At 44.7% G+C, this 14,346-nt stretch overlaps 2 protein-coding genes across 2 annotated transcripts in view; one reads left to right on the forward strand and one right to left on the reverse strand.

Moving 5' to 3' along the window:
- The first annotated feature begins 555 nt into the window (after nt 1-555).
- On the forward strand, nt 556-3,545 carry GNRH1 (gonadotropin releasing hormone 1). Its single transcript, XM_010216404.2, has 4 exons — nt 556-590; nt 1,031-1,172; nt 1,766-1,861; nt 3,461-3,545. The coding sequence occupies exons 2-4, from the start codon at nt 1,032-1,034 to the stop codon at nt 3,497-3,499; spliced, it is 276 nt and encodes a 91-aa protein (XP_010214706.2). The 5' UTR covers nt 556-590; nt 1,031; the 3' UTR covers nt 3,500-3,545.
- Nucleotides 3,546-7,553: 4,008 nt separating this feature from the next.
- DOCK5 (dedicator of cytokinesis 5) overlaps nt 7,554-14,346 on the reverse strand; it is a 67,703-nt gene continuing 60,910 nt past the window's right edge. The window contains exons 47-53 of the mRNA XM_088521492.1: nt 13,460-13,543; nt 12,525-12,662; nt 12,253-12,419; nt 11,266-11,443; nt 9,536-9,674; nt 8,260-8,375; nt 7,554-7,901 (exon numbers count right to left, since the gene is read on the reverse strand). Coding sequence (XP_088377618.1) covers nt 7,800-7,901; nt 8,260-8,375; nt 9,536-9,674; nt 11,266-11,443; nt 12,253-12,419; nt 12,525-12,662; nt 13,460-13,543 — 924 coding nt within the window. The 3' untranslated portion in view covers nt 7,554-7,799. The remainder of the gene's footprint in view (nt 7,902-8,259; nt 8,376-9,535; nt 9,675-11,265; nt 11,444-12,252; nt 12,420-12,524; nt 12,663-13,459; nt 13,544-14,346) is intronic.

The raw sequence follows: 14,346 nt of genomic DNA on the forward strand, positions 1-14,346 counted from the left end.
TGTAAAAAAAACAGTCAAAGTTGCTAAGTTTAACTTGTCTATACAGATGGCTACCACTCCTAAAATATCCTGCAGCGCAGAGACTCTCACAGTGAGGAGCTCTAAAAATGCGTTTATAGGTGCCTATTTAATGTTACCCATACGCTAGTGCCTGGAAGTTCTATTCGTGAAGGAACCCCCGTCATAACGACACAGGGAAGGTGCCGTCCCCAGCACGTTTACAGTCTGCTCTACTTGTCTATTAGACCCACTAACACCACTTCTCAGTTTATATTCATTTATTTCCTCTTTTTTTTTCTTTTTTAACAAACTAGAAGCCATTGAAAAGAAAGTTTGTGCAGTCAGCTGTTGCCTTCGGGAGCTTTAACAAGCTGAATTCAACAGCTGCATCAGGGGTGTTCCAATTATGTGCTTTACTTCTGCTGCATTACAGCAATTTTAAGAAGAAAATTGCAGTCAGAGAGATAGAATTAAGTGACCTGCTGTGAAGGGTCGGGGGTTGAGGTGGCTATATATGAAGGGGAGATGACAAGGACAGCATTCCATGCAGGAGGAGCAGGAGCAACTCTGCAGATCCTGTCACCGAGCAGGTAATGTGCTTGAACACGCTACCTTATTCTCCTTGTTCAGTCCTTACAGACACTTGCACTAGAAGCAACTTGCACTGGGAAAGAACGCACAGAGGACTGGGCATTAGAACTAGCTGAACTGAACCTGCTAGCCAGCAGCAGGGTTTTTCACTAAGCCTTTGAGGTCCTGCTTCTCCTAAAACTCTGAGATTATGAAAAAAGTAATTCCTAGCTCAATACGTTTTTTTTTTTTTCAGATATCACTTTCTTGATAATGAGCTAATCACATTCTGAGTGGCTCAAAATCCACGTTGATTTTGATCACATGTTGACATAATACCAGTGGGATGCAGGAGATGGGAACTGAAGAGTCACTCCAGAAATGCTACATTTCTGCAAGATAAAATAGGTCAGTACTTACAATGCCAGCACAGTATCAACGGTGTTTCGCTCTCCCGCAGAATGGAGAAGTGCAGGAAGATCTTCCTCAGCGTCGTCCTGCTTCTTGCAGCCGTGGAAATCTGCTTGGCTCAACACTGGTCTTATGGGCTACAACCAGGAGGCAAAAGGAACGCTGAAAACCTGGCAGAATCATTCCAAGAGGTAAGCTCTAGATTTTAAAGCAACTTTGGCCTTCTGACTACGACACCTTATATGTACAGGGCACAGTATTAGAGATGAAACAGGCTTTGCTGGATGTGTATATATTATATACACACACGTTTATTCATAGAAAAGCTGAGAGTGATGCAGTCTAGGGAAAGACGACATCTGTGGTGGCTGTTACACACAGTTTGTGCAGCCTGCTCTATGGGCAAGAAAGAAGTTTTAATTCTAAGCTCAACCCAAATCCACCGTTTCCGCACTTTCAGCCCATATTGAGTGTTGTTTTATGACCGTGTGAATGTGGCAATGAGCAGCTGTCAGGTGGTAACTAGTCCGACAGCGACCATGTAGATTAAGTGTTCAAATCATCAGACAGACATGCAAGACTCCATTCACCACTGTTTTCCCATGCTTTCTACTGCTCCATTGCTTCATCTATAGTCCCTCAAAATAGCAGTTCCTACATAATAATTTTAAGTTTAAGCAACAGCAGTTGGGAAGAGGTGAATTTAAACTGTGGAGCGGGTTCTTCTTGATCTATAACTACGAGTGCTTGCCTTTCATGAAGCCTCTATCCTTTCCCAACTCAGATTGAAAATAGAATGGAAAAAATGGAGGAAATGCAGAAGACCAAATGCCCAGGCCCCTATGAGCACCCCAGGTTTCGTGATCTGAAGGAAGCCCTGGTAAGTAACAGGTTTGTTTTAGCACCATGGGAAAATGAAGCGACTGTATCAGGTTGGGAAAGGACATGGAGGGGGAGGAAAAGGGGTGGAGGACAAAGAAAAGGCATCCAAGTTTAGTTCAGGACTCCATTACTCTTGATGCTGCCACTCTAGTAATGTCATTGCTCACCAAATTAAAAACAAACAAAAAACCAAGGAGGGAAATACATTCTACCCTCATTCCACATCTTGGCAGCATTCGCGGATGCTTAACTTCAAAGGCACCCTGTGCCAGCTGAAGGATCAGGCCATATGGAAGCTGCTACTCCCGAGGTCCCTAGGCTGGGAAATGCATTTCCATTAGATGCCATAATGCAGTGACAGCAGGGACTGCATGGACTCACTGCCACAAAACGCACACTCCAGCAGAAATGAGCTCTTTAATTAATATAGCAGCACCTTCACTAGGGTAGAAGCTCACCGCTCCCTGGGAAGCAGCTCCAAGCTGCTTCTGAAGACTGAGGCCCTCAACATCTCTGCTTCGCTTGTACAGAGAACAAGAACAGAACCCCACACAACCACATGCTCTTTCTCTCACTTAGGAAATTCTGGCCTGAAAAAAAGGCTTATAAACTCAAACATGCTAAAACAGACTGAAGAGTTTAATTCCAATTGAATTTTCATGCACAACTTACCTAAACTCCAGTTGGTACTGAGCAAATCCCAACGGGGCATCACCTGTAGCTCTGGCTTCCAGCAGCACCACTGGCAGCACGAAGAGCCAGCAACCACAGCAAGGTGCTGACGCATCTTTTCCTATTGAAAGAAACCATATTAGGGAGGGAAGAGATAGCAGAAAATGTCTGAATATTTCAGACGAGTTCTCTGGTGGCTCTTGCTCACCCAGGGAAACTTGTCCTTCCTTCGCAGAGCTGAAGGTTGCCCAGGTAGATGTTTAGCTTTGCTTGTTGGAAAGGGCTAGCAGTTAACGCACAATCAGTGTACGAGGTGTTTGATTCAGAGGTTTACATCTTATTTTGCATTTCTCACTCCCACTCTCTGAATCATGTGGCCTCTCCATGTTTTTAACTGCTTAATGACAGCGAAAACAAATTAGACCTTTTCCAGATGCAGCTTTTCCAAGGTAACGCATTCCTGGAGTTGCTACAGGAATGTTGTGCGATGAGAGGGGAAGTGTCAGGAAATGGTCCCCCCCTCTCCGTTTCCTGGAGAAGCAACAGCGCGTGCGAATGCAGATCCACCTAGCGAAGACACGGAAGGAACCACGGGCTCGTGGAGCGCTTCTATCCACAACACCCGAGACACAACCAGCATTCCCAGGAGAGGCGCAGGTCCCGCAGGATTCCATACAAGAGCTCCTTTTCCCTAGGAGCACTAAGCTCTGCCCCGGGAGGCAGCCGGGGGCTATTGTAAGTGTGGGTTACGCTACGCTATGGTCAGACCCACAGGCAGGTGGCACAGGGATCACGCTGGGTCATTTTTATGGCATTCTAATCCTACAACTCAAAACCATCAGCATCTGACTAGGCTTTAAAATGCCATCAAAGTAGTTTTTTTTTTTTTTTCTTTCTTCTAAACAAAGTATATGTTTGTTTACAGGCAAGTCTGATGGAAGAGGCTAGCGGGAAGAAAATCTAAACCGGAGTCAAATGGAACAAGGAACTCCGAGTCAAACTGAAAGACAACGTTAAAAACAATTCCTCCTCGACACCTCTGCTTAGACTGTATTATGTGAATAAATATTCTGAAGTTACATGTGAGTTGTGGAAAGCATTGCTGTGCAGGGCACTGGTTTGCAAGCGAGGGAGAACCCGTTTCAGGGCAGCAGGAGCGCCCGGCCGTGCACGCGGCCCCGGGGTCAGGTCACCCTGTCCGACTCCCAACAACGACCTGAACAAGGTCACTCCACTCGCGCTCGAGTGACGTGAGCCATGCACAAGTGACGAACGTTTTCAACCTGTCTTTTCTTTGTCTGGTTCATTCAAAAACTACATTTATTTAAAAAGGTATTTACAAAGTTTACAGTAGTTAATACATCTTAAAAAACACACAAATTTATACACCTTGCTTTACAGCCTTAGTGAATCATGCCATTAACCCAGAGAGATGCAGATTTCCTTTCCAAAGCTCAGCTCCTACTCTTTCTTCAGAGCAGCTTTAAAGCTGTATTTTTTTTCTGTTCAACTGTAGAGGAATAAAGGAAGAGAGAAGAAAGGAAGGTAGTTGCAATCCCTAAAGGTGGGTTTTGCAACTAAACTATCACATCCAGGATCTCAAAACATTCACAACTGCATGTTAGACAACATCCATATATTCCTGAATTCAAGACAGACACTTCCCAAGCCTCATAGCATTAAACCTTTGCAATACCAACAGCGCAAAGCTACATGGATCAACACGACACGTATTAGGAGTGACTTTCAGAAGGGCCGAAAGCTGGGAACGGTGTTTCCGAAGGGCAGCCGCAGTGTCTCGGGTGCTCACAGCCTGGGTTTCCACGCTGCCGTCCTGCCAGGAGCCCCAGGGCTGCAGCGCGTGGCACCGGCACGAGCTGCCCTCGTGGGCCGGGCCGGCACTCCGGAGCGGGCACCGGCCACCCCACGGCTCCCACGGGGACACGAACGCCCGCGTCAGCAGCACCAAACACTGACTGTAAACATGAACTAGGAGGAGCAGAACTGGGTGAACCGCACGGGCTTCTGAAAACGCCAAGCCCTGCCATGCTGTCAATGGAACATTATTTGTACGTTTTTGTTTCTGATGCAGTCCTAGGGAAAACTCACCCCAGTCCACCAGATAATTTGGTCTACAACAGTAAATAATAGATGGAGAAGCTTTTAATTAAAAAAAGAAAAAAAAAATGAAGGGAAGCAGTAATGGTCAGGAATGATTTTACTATTAAAAATGCAGTTAAATTACATACATCAATATTTTCATTTACAGCTATATAAAATAAATAAGGAGGATTATCAGTGGATGTAACTTGCTGGTAATCACTCACTGCGCAAACACGCTGGGCTGCAGTGTGGAGGTTACGAGATGCAGATTCCCACCAACTGCTACATAAACACGACAGTATCTTCTGCCATTGCAGATCACAGGGCAGTTCTCACTGGAATCAGTGTCCTTTCCTAATCCAATAAGCCACTGAAACAGAAAGCTGTCTGCTTCTCTCTTCCCCTGATGCGGATTAGAGCCTGCAACATTTTTAAAGGAGTTTATCACAGCATGACGAATTTTAATTAAAAGCGCCAGAAAACAAGAGTTGAGCATATTTCTCAAAGAAATATCCTCTAAGACTTGTTATTTAGCACTAGCTTTGAACAGCAGGGCTATGAAATGGGTTTAGATTTTGCCTTCTCTGCAAAGTGGATTTTTAAGTTCCAGGTTTGTTTTACTCATAAGACAGTGAGATTTCAGATCACCTCTGGAATTTAATCTCAGAATTTACATCAAGTAGGTACTATAGAAAAAGTCACTAAAAATCACAACATTTTAAGATGAAAAACAAACAAACAAAACCCCCACACAAACCAAACAGAAAAACCCACACTCACAACTGGAATCTGGGTAGATTTTCTCACAACAATATGGACACAATTCCCCTTCACCAGCATGGCTGGAGTCCCATGCTCACTCACACTTCATGCCCAGCCTTTTTCTTCCCCAAAATTCCCCGCTTCGGACACGGGCTCGGGTCGGTACAACCGCCTCCTCGCTGCCCTTGCTGCCAGGCCAGCCGAGGAGCTTGGGCTGTGCAGACAGGGAACCAAGAACTCCTCCAGGGAACACAGTGTCACTGCAGGCACAGCAGGCCCTGGGATAACAACATCTTCTCCGCTTTTTAAGGAGCTTGGCTCGCAGGAAAAGCGAAAGATCCAGCCGTGGCAGAGGGCTCTGTGCCGGGTGTGCTCCGGTTACACAGAGCCTGGAGCTGCCCCTCGTCCTGCCCGTGCCGGAGGGGCTCCGGAGCCGCCGGGCGCTCCCGGGGCCTCTCTCCAGCTGGATGTCAGTGACAAGGACGGCAGTGCCCATCAGCCACCTGCAACCACCAAGGAGCCCGCGCAGGCTCCTCTGCTCCTGCCGGCTGGAGCTGAGGCCAGGCTGCTCCAGAAAGGCGCGGCAGGCAACACCGGCACTGAACACAAAAAGCTCTTGTTCAGGTGGGGAGCTTGAGAGGATCTTCAGTTCAAGTGTGTGCAGCAGGAGCAGAAGATGTAGGTTACTACAGGAGGAGGATGTGGACGAAGAGAGAAAGAGAGAAAACCCAACGGTTTTCAGTCAAGCAGCGTCTGTGCCCCAGAAGGCAGCGAGGAGCTGGCAAGTCCTGCAACGCACCACGGAGCGGGGCGAAGGGCGTCCGGAGGGTTCGAGATGCCCCCGTGCGCGGCGCCACGACCGGCCCCACGGCGCGAGTCCGGGACGGCTCCTTCCCGAGGCACAGCCCAGCACAGGGCAGTGTGCAGGGGGCCAGGGCCCCGATCCGTGAACAGGGATGACACCCTGCTTCGTTCTCAACCACAGCAGGACCGGGAGGAACGGCTACCCCAGCTGTGTGCAACAGCTTCTTCTGTGATGCATCATATGGATTTAAAAACATTTTAAAAAGACACTGATTTAAAAAAAAAATCAAGATCATGTAATTTTTTTTTTCTCTAGACAATGTAAAGAGTGATGCTGACATCCAGATGCAGCAGGGAATAAATAAAAGAGATTAATAACAAACAGCATAACTATCCCATCCTCCAAGGAAAAGCTGCAGAGGAGTAATCCAAGCAACAGTAACCTGTCCAGTCTTCCCCATACCTCCTAGATCTTAAAGACTAGAGGTTGTTAAAAAGACACGAGATCAACGGAGGTGGAAAAACACAAAGTGCAAGAACTGCAACAGCAACAAATGTGTGCGCGGTGGGGGAGCGCGCAGGGACGTGGCCATCCAGAGCATCCGTCACTGCAGCTGCCAAACAGCTTCTGAGGCCACGTGTAGAGCCAGCTTTACCTGCACTCCATCCTGGAGCTCTTCTGACCAACACAGTGCTGCTATCAGTGCAACCTCTACCAATTCGACTATGTTCATGGAAATAAGTGATTTTTTACACCCTATTTAAAAAGAAAAAACTTACAAATGGTACCATGTCCCAGATATGCACAGGAGCCAAGGACAAAACATAATTCAGGGAAGAGTATCAACAGCTCTGTAGTGTTACAACCAGAATCAGCAGGGAAATTATGACACAGTTCTGGTGAACCTAAACTCTCAGGAGCGACCAACTACCACCAGGGGAGCAGTAAGGCAGAATGTCTTCACCTTCAACACACAGGGTGACCGGCAGGGAGGACAAAGAGACTTCTCATTCTGCCAACAACGCCAAGGCTGCAACCAAGAATCTTCAGCCTGCACGTCGTATGGATGGCACGTGACAACACCTGACATTGCACAGCTAGGAATGGCCACAATCTGCTTCCCCTCAGGCACATCAGGGTTTCACTACATGTTCAGGGGCAGGAGGAGGGATCAGAGCAATTGCATGGCTGCAATAAATCTACATGAAATAGGAAGGATATCACACTGGCATGGCTTACCTTCGCTCACACATTGAAGCAAACCATTACCATGACAGATTTACACCAGGAACGAGCTGGTGAAACTGCACTGGAGGAACGCCCAGGATAGACAAGACTATGAAACACAGCAATTCTAGTAGTGTTACTGCTCCCCCCACGTGAACAGTGTCTCAGTATGGGAAAGGTAAATCAGAGCTTGGAAATACAGTTCCAACAGCAGCTTTTCTTGGTATTTTCCAGGAAAAACTCCACAGGAAGTGAATGGAATGGGAGGAGGGATCACCAGTCTTTAGGGTTGCAGAGCCACAGCATGTCATTAAAAGGAAAGCAGCCATCTCACTCCAGGCATTTGCTCTTTTGCAAGTGATGATCTTCACTGCAGCCCTTGCTCTGAGGAAAGGACACTGGATTTTCTGGTTTTGGGGGGTGGAGGAGGAGGTTTGGCTTCACGTCTGCTGGGCAATGGTGGAGCAACCTGAAAAAATAAAGTACAATAAGATAGCATAAAAAGAACAGATTGCTGTGCTATTTTACATGTTGATCATGTTTTTTAAACTCTTCAATCATTACGCTGTTTTTTTGTTTTCTGTATTTCTATATATTTTAACGTTTGCCTAACCAAGGATAACACAACGCTTTCACTTGAAAAAGGGACTGCACTTAACCTCCCCGAAGTGAAAAACTTCTTATTCTTTTGTGGTTTCAGGGAGTGAACCTGTAAAACGATTAGACAAATTGCAAGTAGCGCCACCCCAGAGATTGTTCGGAAAATTCCAGTGGCACCTCTCCCTCCAACGCTGGTTTCCAGCAAGGCGCCCGCTCCGTTTCCTCACCTCCGCGGCGCTCCTGGAGCTGCTGTTCTCATAGGGTTTGCTCTTGGGCGGAGGCGGCGGGGGGGCACTCTGGAAGCTGGCACTTACCAATCCATCGGCTTGCAACGAGGGAAAACCTGGGGAAAAACAGTAGGAAAAAGGTAGTTAAGGCAGAGAAAGCTGAACAGCAGCGGGAAACGGGATTGAACACAGGTAATTTTACGGGAAAAATCATGTAACATTTTGCAGTTTAAGTGTGCTAACAGAACTGTTTTAGTAGCTAAACTCGGGCAGATATGTCAAAGCAGAACCACAGCTCCATCTCCCTGAAGTTCAGAATACCCAGAAGAGTTCTATCTTCACAAAATGAACCTAAGCTCATGTGAAAGGCATATGCCTGAGAGAAGAGCAAATTGAATCCATTATCACATCTGAAATGTTCAAGGGCTCTTCCTTTCAGCCCAGGCATCGACCTGAGGTTTCACTTTGATTTTAACTCCAGTTGACAGGGCAACTATCCAAACTTCTGAGGAATTCCAGGCAGCCTACTACATATGTAAGGAAGGTATTCAGCCAATTATTTGTTTTGCTAATTCTTCCAGATGAATTTCCTCTTTCAGGCATAACAGCCCTTATTTGTTAATTTTCCAGCAGCATAGCAACATTTCCTCCTAAAACATTTCGCCACATGATAGAGCTGGGAGTTACTCATTATGAACATGAAGGCCTTCAAGGTTTGCCTAGAAAATTTAACCAGAGACTTGTTCTGAACTGAAACCAACCTGCTGGACTGAGGCACTTCCCCTTCTATTCAGTGAATTCAACAGAGGTATTCCTCAGTTGTATGAGATTAGAAACTGGTTTTACAAGTGTAACGCATGTTGTTGGGCCACCTGACTTGATTTCCAGAGAAACTGTTTTTTTTAAATCAGTTACACAATGCTCACCTTGAGATTCAATACTCCTTCCCACAAGTCAATACAGGAGAAAAGACAGAAATTGAAAAAAAAACTAATGATGAAATGCTCTCTGAAATTCACCTTATTTTCTAATTTCAAGAACCAGTATGTAAGACGCAAGTATGATATTAGCTCCTTTGATAGCACTTCTAAGTAATGTTACATGGCACAAATTTCTACAAAAATATTAATGGCCTAGGGTTGTTTCCAGTAAACTACATCAGAGCAGTCCCTCCCTCCATCTCCAGCTTCCCAGAGTGATGTCACCCCAGGAAAGGGCGATTCCTATGGCAGGTGCTGCCCCGTGGATGCACCAGCCGCCAGGCGACACGACTTACTGTGGGTTCTTGGTGTTCTGGGAGTGATGGGCGGTGGGCTGAGCGGTGTCGACTGCTGGAGTGACGAATTCTGAAGCAAAGTCAGTCTGTTGTCTCCTAACTGAAGACTCTTTGGCCTCTGCACTTTTCCTGACATGCTCTGGTTGAAACACAGAGTAAACAAAACCTTCAGAAGCCAGCAAAGCTGCTGCACACGTATCAGAAAACCAGACCTGTCAGAAAGGCATCAACATGCTCCAGAAGAGCCTTGTACTAGAAGATAGGTGCAGCCAGGTGAAACCAAAAGTGCAACCTCGGAATTGGCTGAGCAGTGTCAAAAAGCACAAACAGAGCCGGGACATGTCCAGTTTACTGTGGGACTGTGCTAACAGGGTAGCAATAACAACCTGTTTTTAATGACCTCAGTCCAGCAGCTAAGAACAGAAGAGGTCACAATGAGGTTAGAAAATGGTTTAACATGACCAGGAGATCTGCAAACAAACTTGGGAGAAAATGTTCCAAGAGGAGAATGGGATAAAGTAAGAGAAAGAATAGTTGGTTGATACAAGCAGGCTTTTTTCCAAGGGTTTTTCAAAGAATTTTTCCACTGGTTTTACTTTATTAAGTGATCAGCATCTGATGTCACATTTTGTGGGTTAAACGCATTTAATTGGGAATCAGCTCTTCAAAGGCAGAGGGCCAGGTATCCTAAATCACTAGTATTTACAAGCTGAGACTCTTCTTGAACAGGAAGCCTGTCAATATCAAATGGATTCTAGAGTCACAGTTCCCTCTCTAGAAATATTCTGCAGGCTCCAAGTGCTGGCAGCATCACTCAGATTTGATGAGAATTCCTGAATCTTCAAGAACGTAACCCATTCCTGCGAGATTCAGCTCTGAGAGCGCTGGGGAAGGAAAGGACAGTGAACTATTAAATATTACACAGAGTATGATAAGTCAAATTAGTATTACTGAGCCGTCAGCTTCAATACTCCAATGCCTAATTTTCAAGCACTCTCTGACAGTGTAATGGAGTCTTAGCTAAGTCAGGATAATGCTCCAGAGTCACATAATTCCACCTCTGGGCTGAAATTTATCTATTCCTACTTGGCTATTACCTGGACCCCACTATCAATCTGAATGCCTAACAGTCTCCAATATATTCCTTGTTACAACACTATCAGAATGAGAGGTCTTTTTTATTCCTCTTTTGCAAATGATTGTGCTCTGTTGTGAATGGCCTGCATGATAAACTTAAGACAATCAGTTTTCAAAATCTGAGCTAGTGACCTAACTACCAGACTGTCCTTTTCCCATTCCCAGATCTCTCAAACTGATCTGCACCTCGTAGTACATTTGATTTGTGTAGTGATGGTGACTAATAGCAGTTGAGCATCTGGCTTGCCAGCTGGATTTGGAGCAGTAACTACTTGCTCCAACACAAACAGATCAATTCTGCGTGGTGCTGAGTACATCACATAACCCTCAGATCCCATAAGTAAAGAGGGTACTGAGCACCTAGATGAAACATCAGTGCCCCATTCTTCAAATCTGTGCTTTAATGTCAAACTGCAGTTGAGGCTGACACAAGTTTTCCAAATAAAAAAGCAAGCCATTACTCAGATGACCAACACTTTTGGTATTTGAACCCCTCCCAGTATTTAATGAAGTTCCCAATGGCAAGCATGTCTGAAAGCAAAGGAGACACTAAAGTCTCCTGCTGTGGAATTTATTACCACCATTATTTTTACCATTTTGGAAGTCGGTTCAGTTTCTGGCGCCTTCTCCACAATAACCTGAGACTTGCTAATACTCCAGTCCTTCCGCTTGAATTTGCTAATCCGGTTGTCACCATCGTCTTTAATGAGCAGTTCCTCAGCTCTGGAAGCTGTTGATATTCTTCTTTCCAACAGAGGCTCCAGAATAGACCTGCAGGCCACACCGAGAAAGTGAAAAAACAAGCATTAGTCTAGTTGTGTCGTTTCACACATTTCCTGTGAAAAGGTGGTGATCTTTTACTGTAAGAGGTTATTGCAAAAAAAAAATGAATTAGAACAATGGATTTTTTAGCAAAACTTCTGCTCTTAAATTACTCAAGCAATTTGAGTATCATTCCTTAGGCGTAGGACAAAGCACGATCTACTTGCAGAGGGAGTAAGATCAGCATTTTATGCTGAACTATGCCCTTCAGCCCACTGCGTTACCTTGACCAAGTCATCTAGACACCCTGGCAATGACAGATATAAAGCAGATGCAAAGAAGTAATAGCAGGAAGTGTTTCACATATGGAAGCTCCCTTTAATGCCATGTAAGCAGCTGCAAACAAGTGGGTGGAACTAGTACCATACGGCCATACATCTCTTTGAAGACCACATTGAACTAAATCCCGTTTTCCAGGATCCCTGCGGAATAGAGGTAGTGTACATCTGAAATACACTGCTTATATCCCTTCTCACTATTACATAAAAAATTGGGTTCCAAGAGGCAGAAAATTCTGAGTTTAATTCCCAGATCCATCCTTACATATGCCTCAAAATCCCTATCTGTAAAACAGAATAATTTGACCTCCATTTAAGGTTCTCTAAAAGCATCGGTATTATTTGTATTGAACAATTCTTCATTTTACAAGTGACTAATTATATTGAGTGTGCCATTTTTTGAAAATACTATAAAATAACTCTCTGTGGTAAAAGCCTGTCTCTACTCTTGTAAATCACATTTAAAAGCTGACTACTAACCCGTCGGAACCCGGTCTGGAAGAAGTGCTGTCGGATGATGTGGAAGATGTAGAGACCACAGAAGAGGCCACCGACGTCACCGAGAGCCTCCTCAGTGTGGAAGACATGATGTAGGGCAACACGACGGAGCCCGACCTGCTCGGTTTCCTTTCGGTGAGGGAGGGAGGCTGTGGACACACACTTAGGATGAATCGGGTAACACTAACTTAAGCCCGGAAAGGAGTACGGTGTGTTGCTTTAAAGCACAGTAACAGACAACAAGATAAATTTACCAAAGTTATTACACCATATTGCTTCTCCACCTTCTTCTTCAGCTCTCTGAAGCAGGCGATCAGTCTCTCATGCAGAGGCTTCAGCTCCTCAGTCAGCTTCTCACCATGGATCCTAATCCCTTCTGCCAACAAGGGCATCTAAAGAGAGCAGCAAAACTTGCTCTGAAAGGACCCACCAGCTCTCCTGCTATAGGAGAGAATTTTCTACACCTATTAACACATCTCAGGCACATTTAAAGGATTTAAGGTCCATGCATTTTAAGTTTGCAGAGCTCAGTTATTGACTCAGAACTTGGCACTGCAGTAGCCTGCCTGTCTATGTGAACTCTATATGTGTTCTACAAAGAAACATGAACTCCTTCCCCACCTATACTGAAGTGGTGGTCTTCATACAGATTCTATATTCTGCTTTGGGACACACAGTGCAAAGTGCTGGAATACCCCTGCCTTGGCCTGCAAAGCAATATGAGTGTGAAGCAGCTTCAGCTTGGCTCTGTTGTACAAAAATATATGAAAATGGATAAATAATCTGCATGGATGGAATTTACATTATAAAAACAGGACAATTTCTCACTGCTTACAATTGAAAACAGACAACTTTCAGTGGACACAGTGAGAAAATATTAGGTCTGTCTGGTGATTTCACAGAAAAGATAATACATACTTTGCTAGACTCATAAGAAAAAAAAAAAACCACATCTGTGCCGCACTGGCAAATATTCCGGAGTAACAGTTCAGGACACCACAAGTTAAGTGGAATATTCTGCCCCACAGTTTTACAATAGACAGTTCTTCTTAAAATATGTTTTTTAAAAAAGTCCTGTACACATACCAAGACTCATTCCTACAGCAGTTATATACAGCCTCTCTTCCAAAACAGAATCCTAGAAAAGCCAACACCTGTGCTCACACATGCATCTTTCCCAACATGATACCTGTAAAGCAATTAATTGCTTGAGCAATTCAATTTTATCTTGGTCTTCAGGATGTTCTTCAAGATACTTTTCCGTGAAAAAGGCCTGAAAGAAGAGAGAAGATGATCACAGACTACCATACTTGCACAGCCAGCTTTGAGACAAAGATCCCCACACTTCCAGAGCAATCCTTTGCCCTTTTCCTAGATAAAATGCTTTATATTTTTCCTTCAGCTTTAAAATGTGTCTCTGACCTATTTCAGCCTCTGCATACATTTTTTAGTTCTGCACTCCATGAGCTGGCCGATACGCACCAGTGTTTATAGGCCTCGTGGTATGATTCTGAAGCAGGCTCCTGTCAGGAGAAGGTTAGCCTGTGAGGGATGGCTGTGCAGCTCCCAACGGACTTTTCTTGAAAGTGTTTAATTATTGCAAGAAGAAAGCCCATGTTAAAAATGCAGACTTTGGCTTTTGGCCTCAGTGAAACAATTAAAACTCAAGATCCTAGCCACCCACAAAAGCCAAATGTTCTCCGCTGATCTTTAGTTGAAATAGGAAAATATGAACCAGAAATGATTATTTCCAGATGTGGTTACAGATACTTTGCATTTCCTAGTTTTAACTGCTTTCCCACTTTCGTAATTCTAAACTTCTAAACTTTAATTCACAAAATGAGAGTATTTAAGGCCAAATTCACCCCAGTGAAGTATGCAGCTCCCCTGGAATCAGAAGAGTTTTACACCCTAGACAAACCAGACCCTCTCCCATTTAACTTTGTAATTCATTACATATGTCAGCAACACATCTAAACATTTTAATATCATCAATTCAATGTATGGAAATAAGCAGTATATTTCATGCTGCTGTACCACAATTCAGTACCAGGAATAAGCAACTTCAGTTTCATA

Source organism: Tinamus guttatus, unplaced genomic scaffold (genome assembly GCF_059628265.1).
Source record: "Tinamus guttatus ecotype Peru unplaced genomic scaffold, ASM5962826v1 Tinamus_guttatus_pri_ptg000123l, whole genome shotgun sequence".
In the NCBI taxonomy this organism is placed as follows: domain Eukaryota; kingdom Metazoa; phylum Chordata; class Aves; order Tinamiformes; family Tinamidae; genus Tinamus; species Tinamus guttatus.

Bases quoted from the DNA above. Each gene is read 5' to 3' on its own strand.
- GNRH1 (XM_010216404.2), top strand. From the start codon at position 1,032: ATGGAGAAGTGCAGGAAGATCTTCCTCAGCGTCGTCCTGCTTCTTGCA. The intron at 1,173-1,765 runs GTAAGCTCTAGA...TTCCCAACTCAG, and splicing joins TGGCAGAATCATTCCAAGAG to ATTGAAAATAGAATGGAAAA. The intron at 1,862-3,460 runs GTAAGTAACAGG...GTTTGTTTACAG, and splicing joins GTGATCTGAAGGAAGCCCTG to GCAAGTCTGATGGAAGAGGC.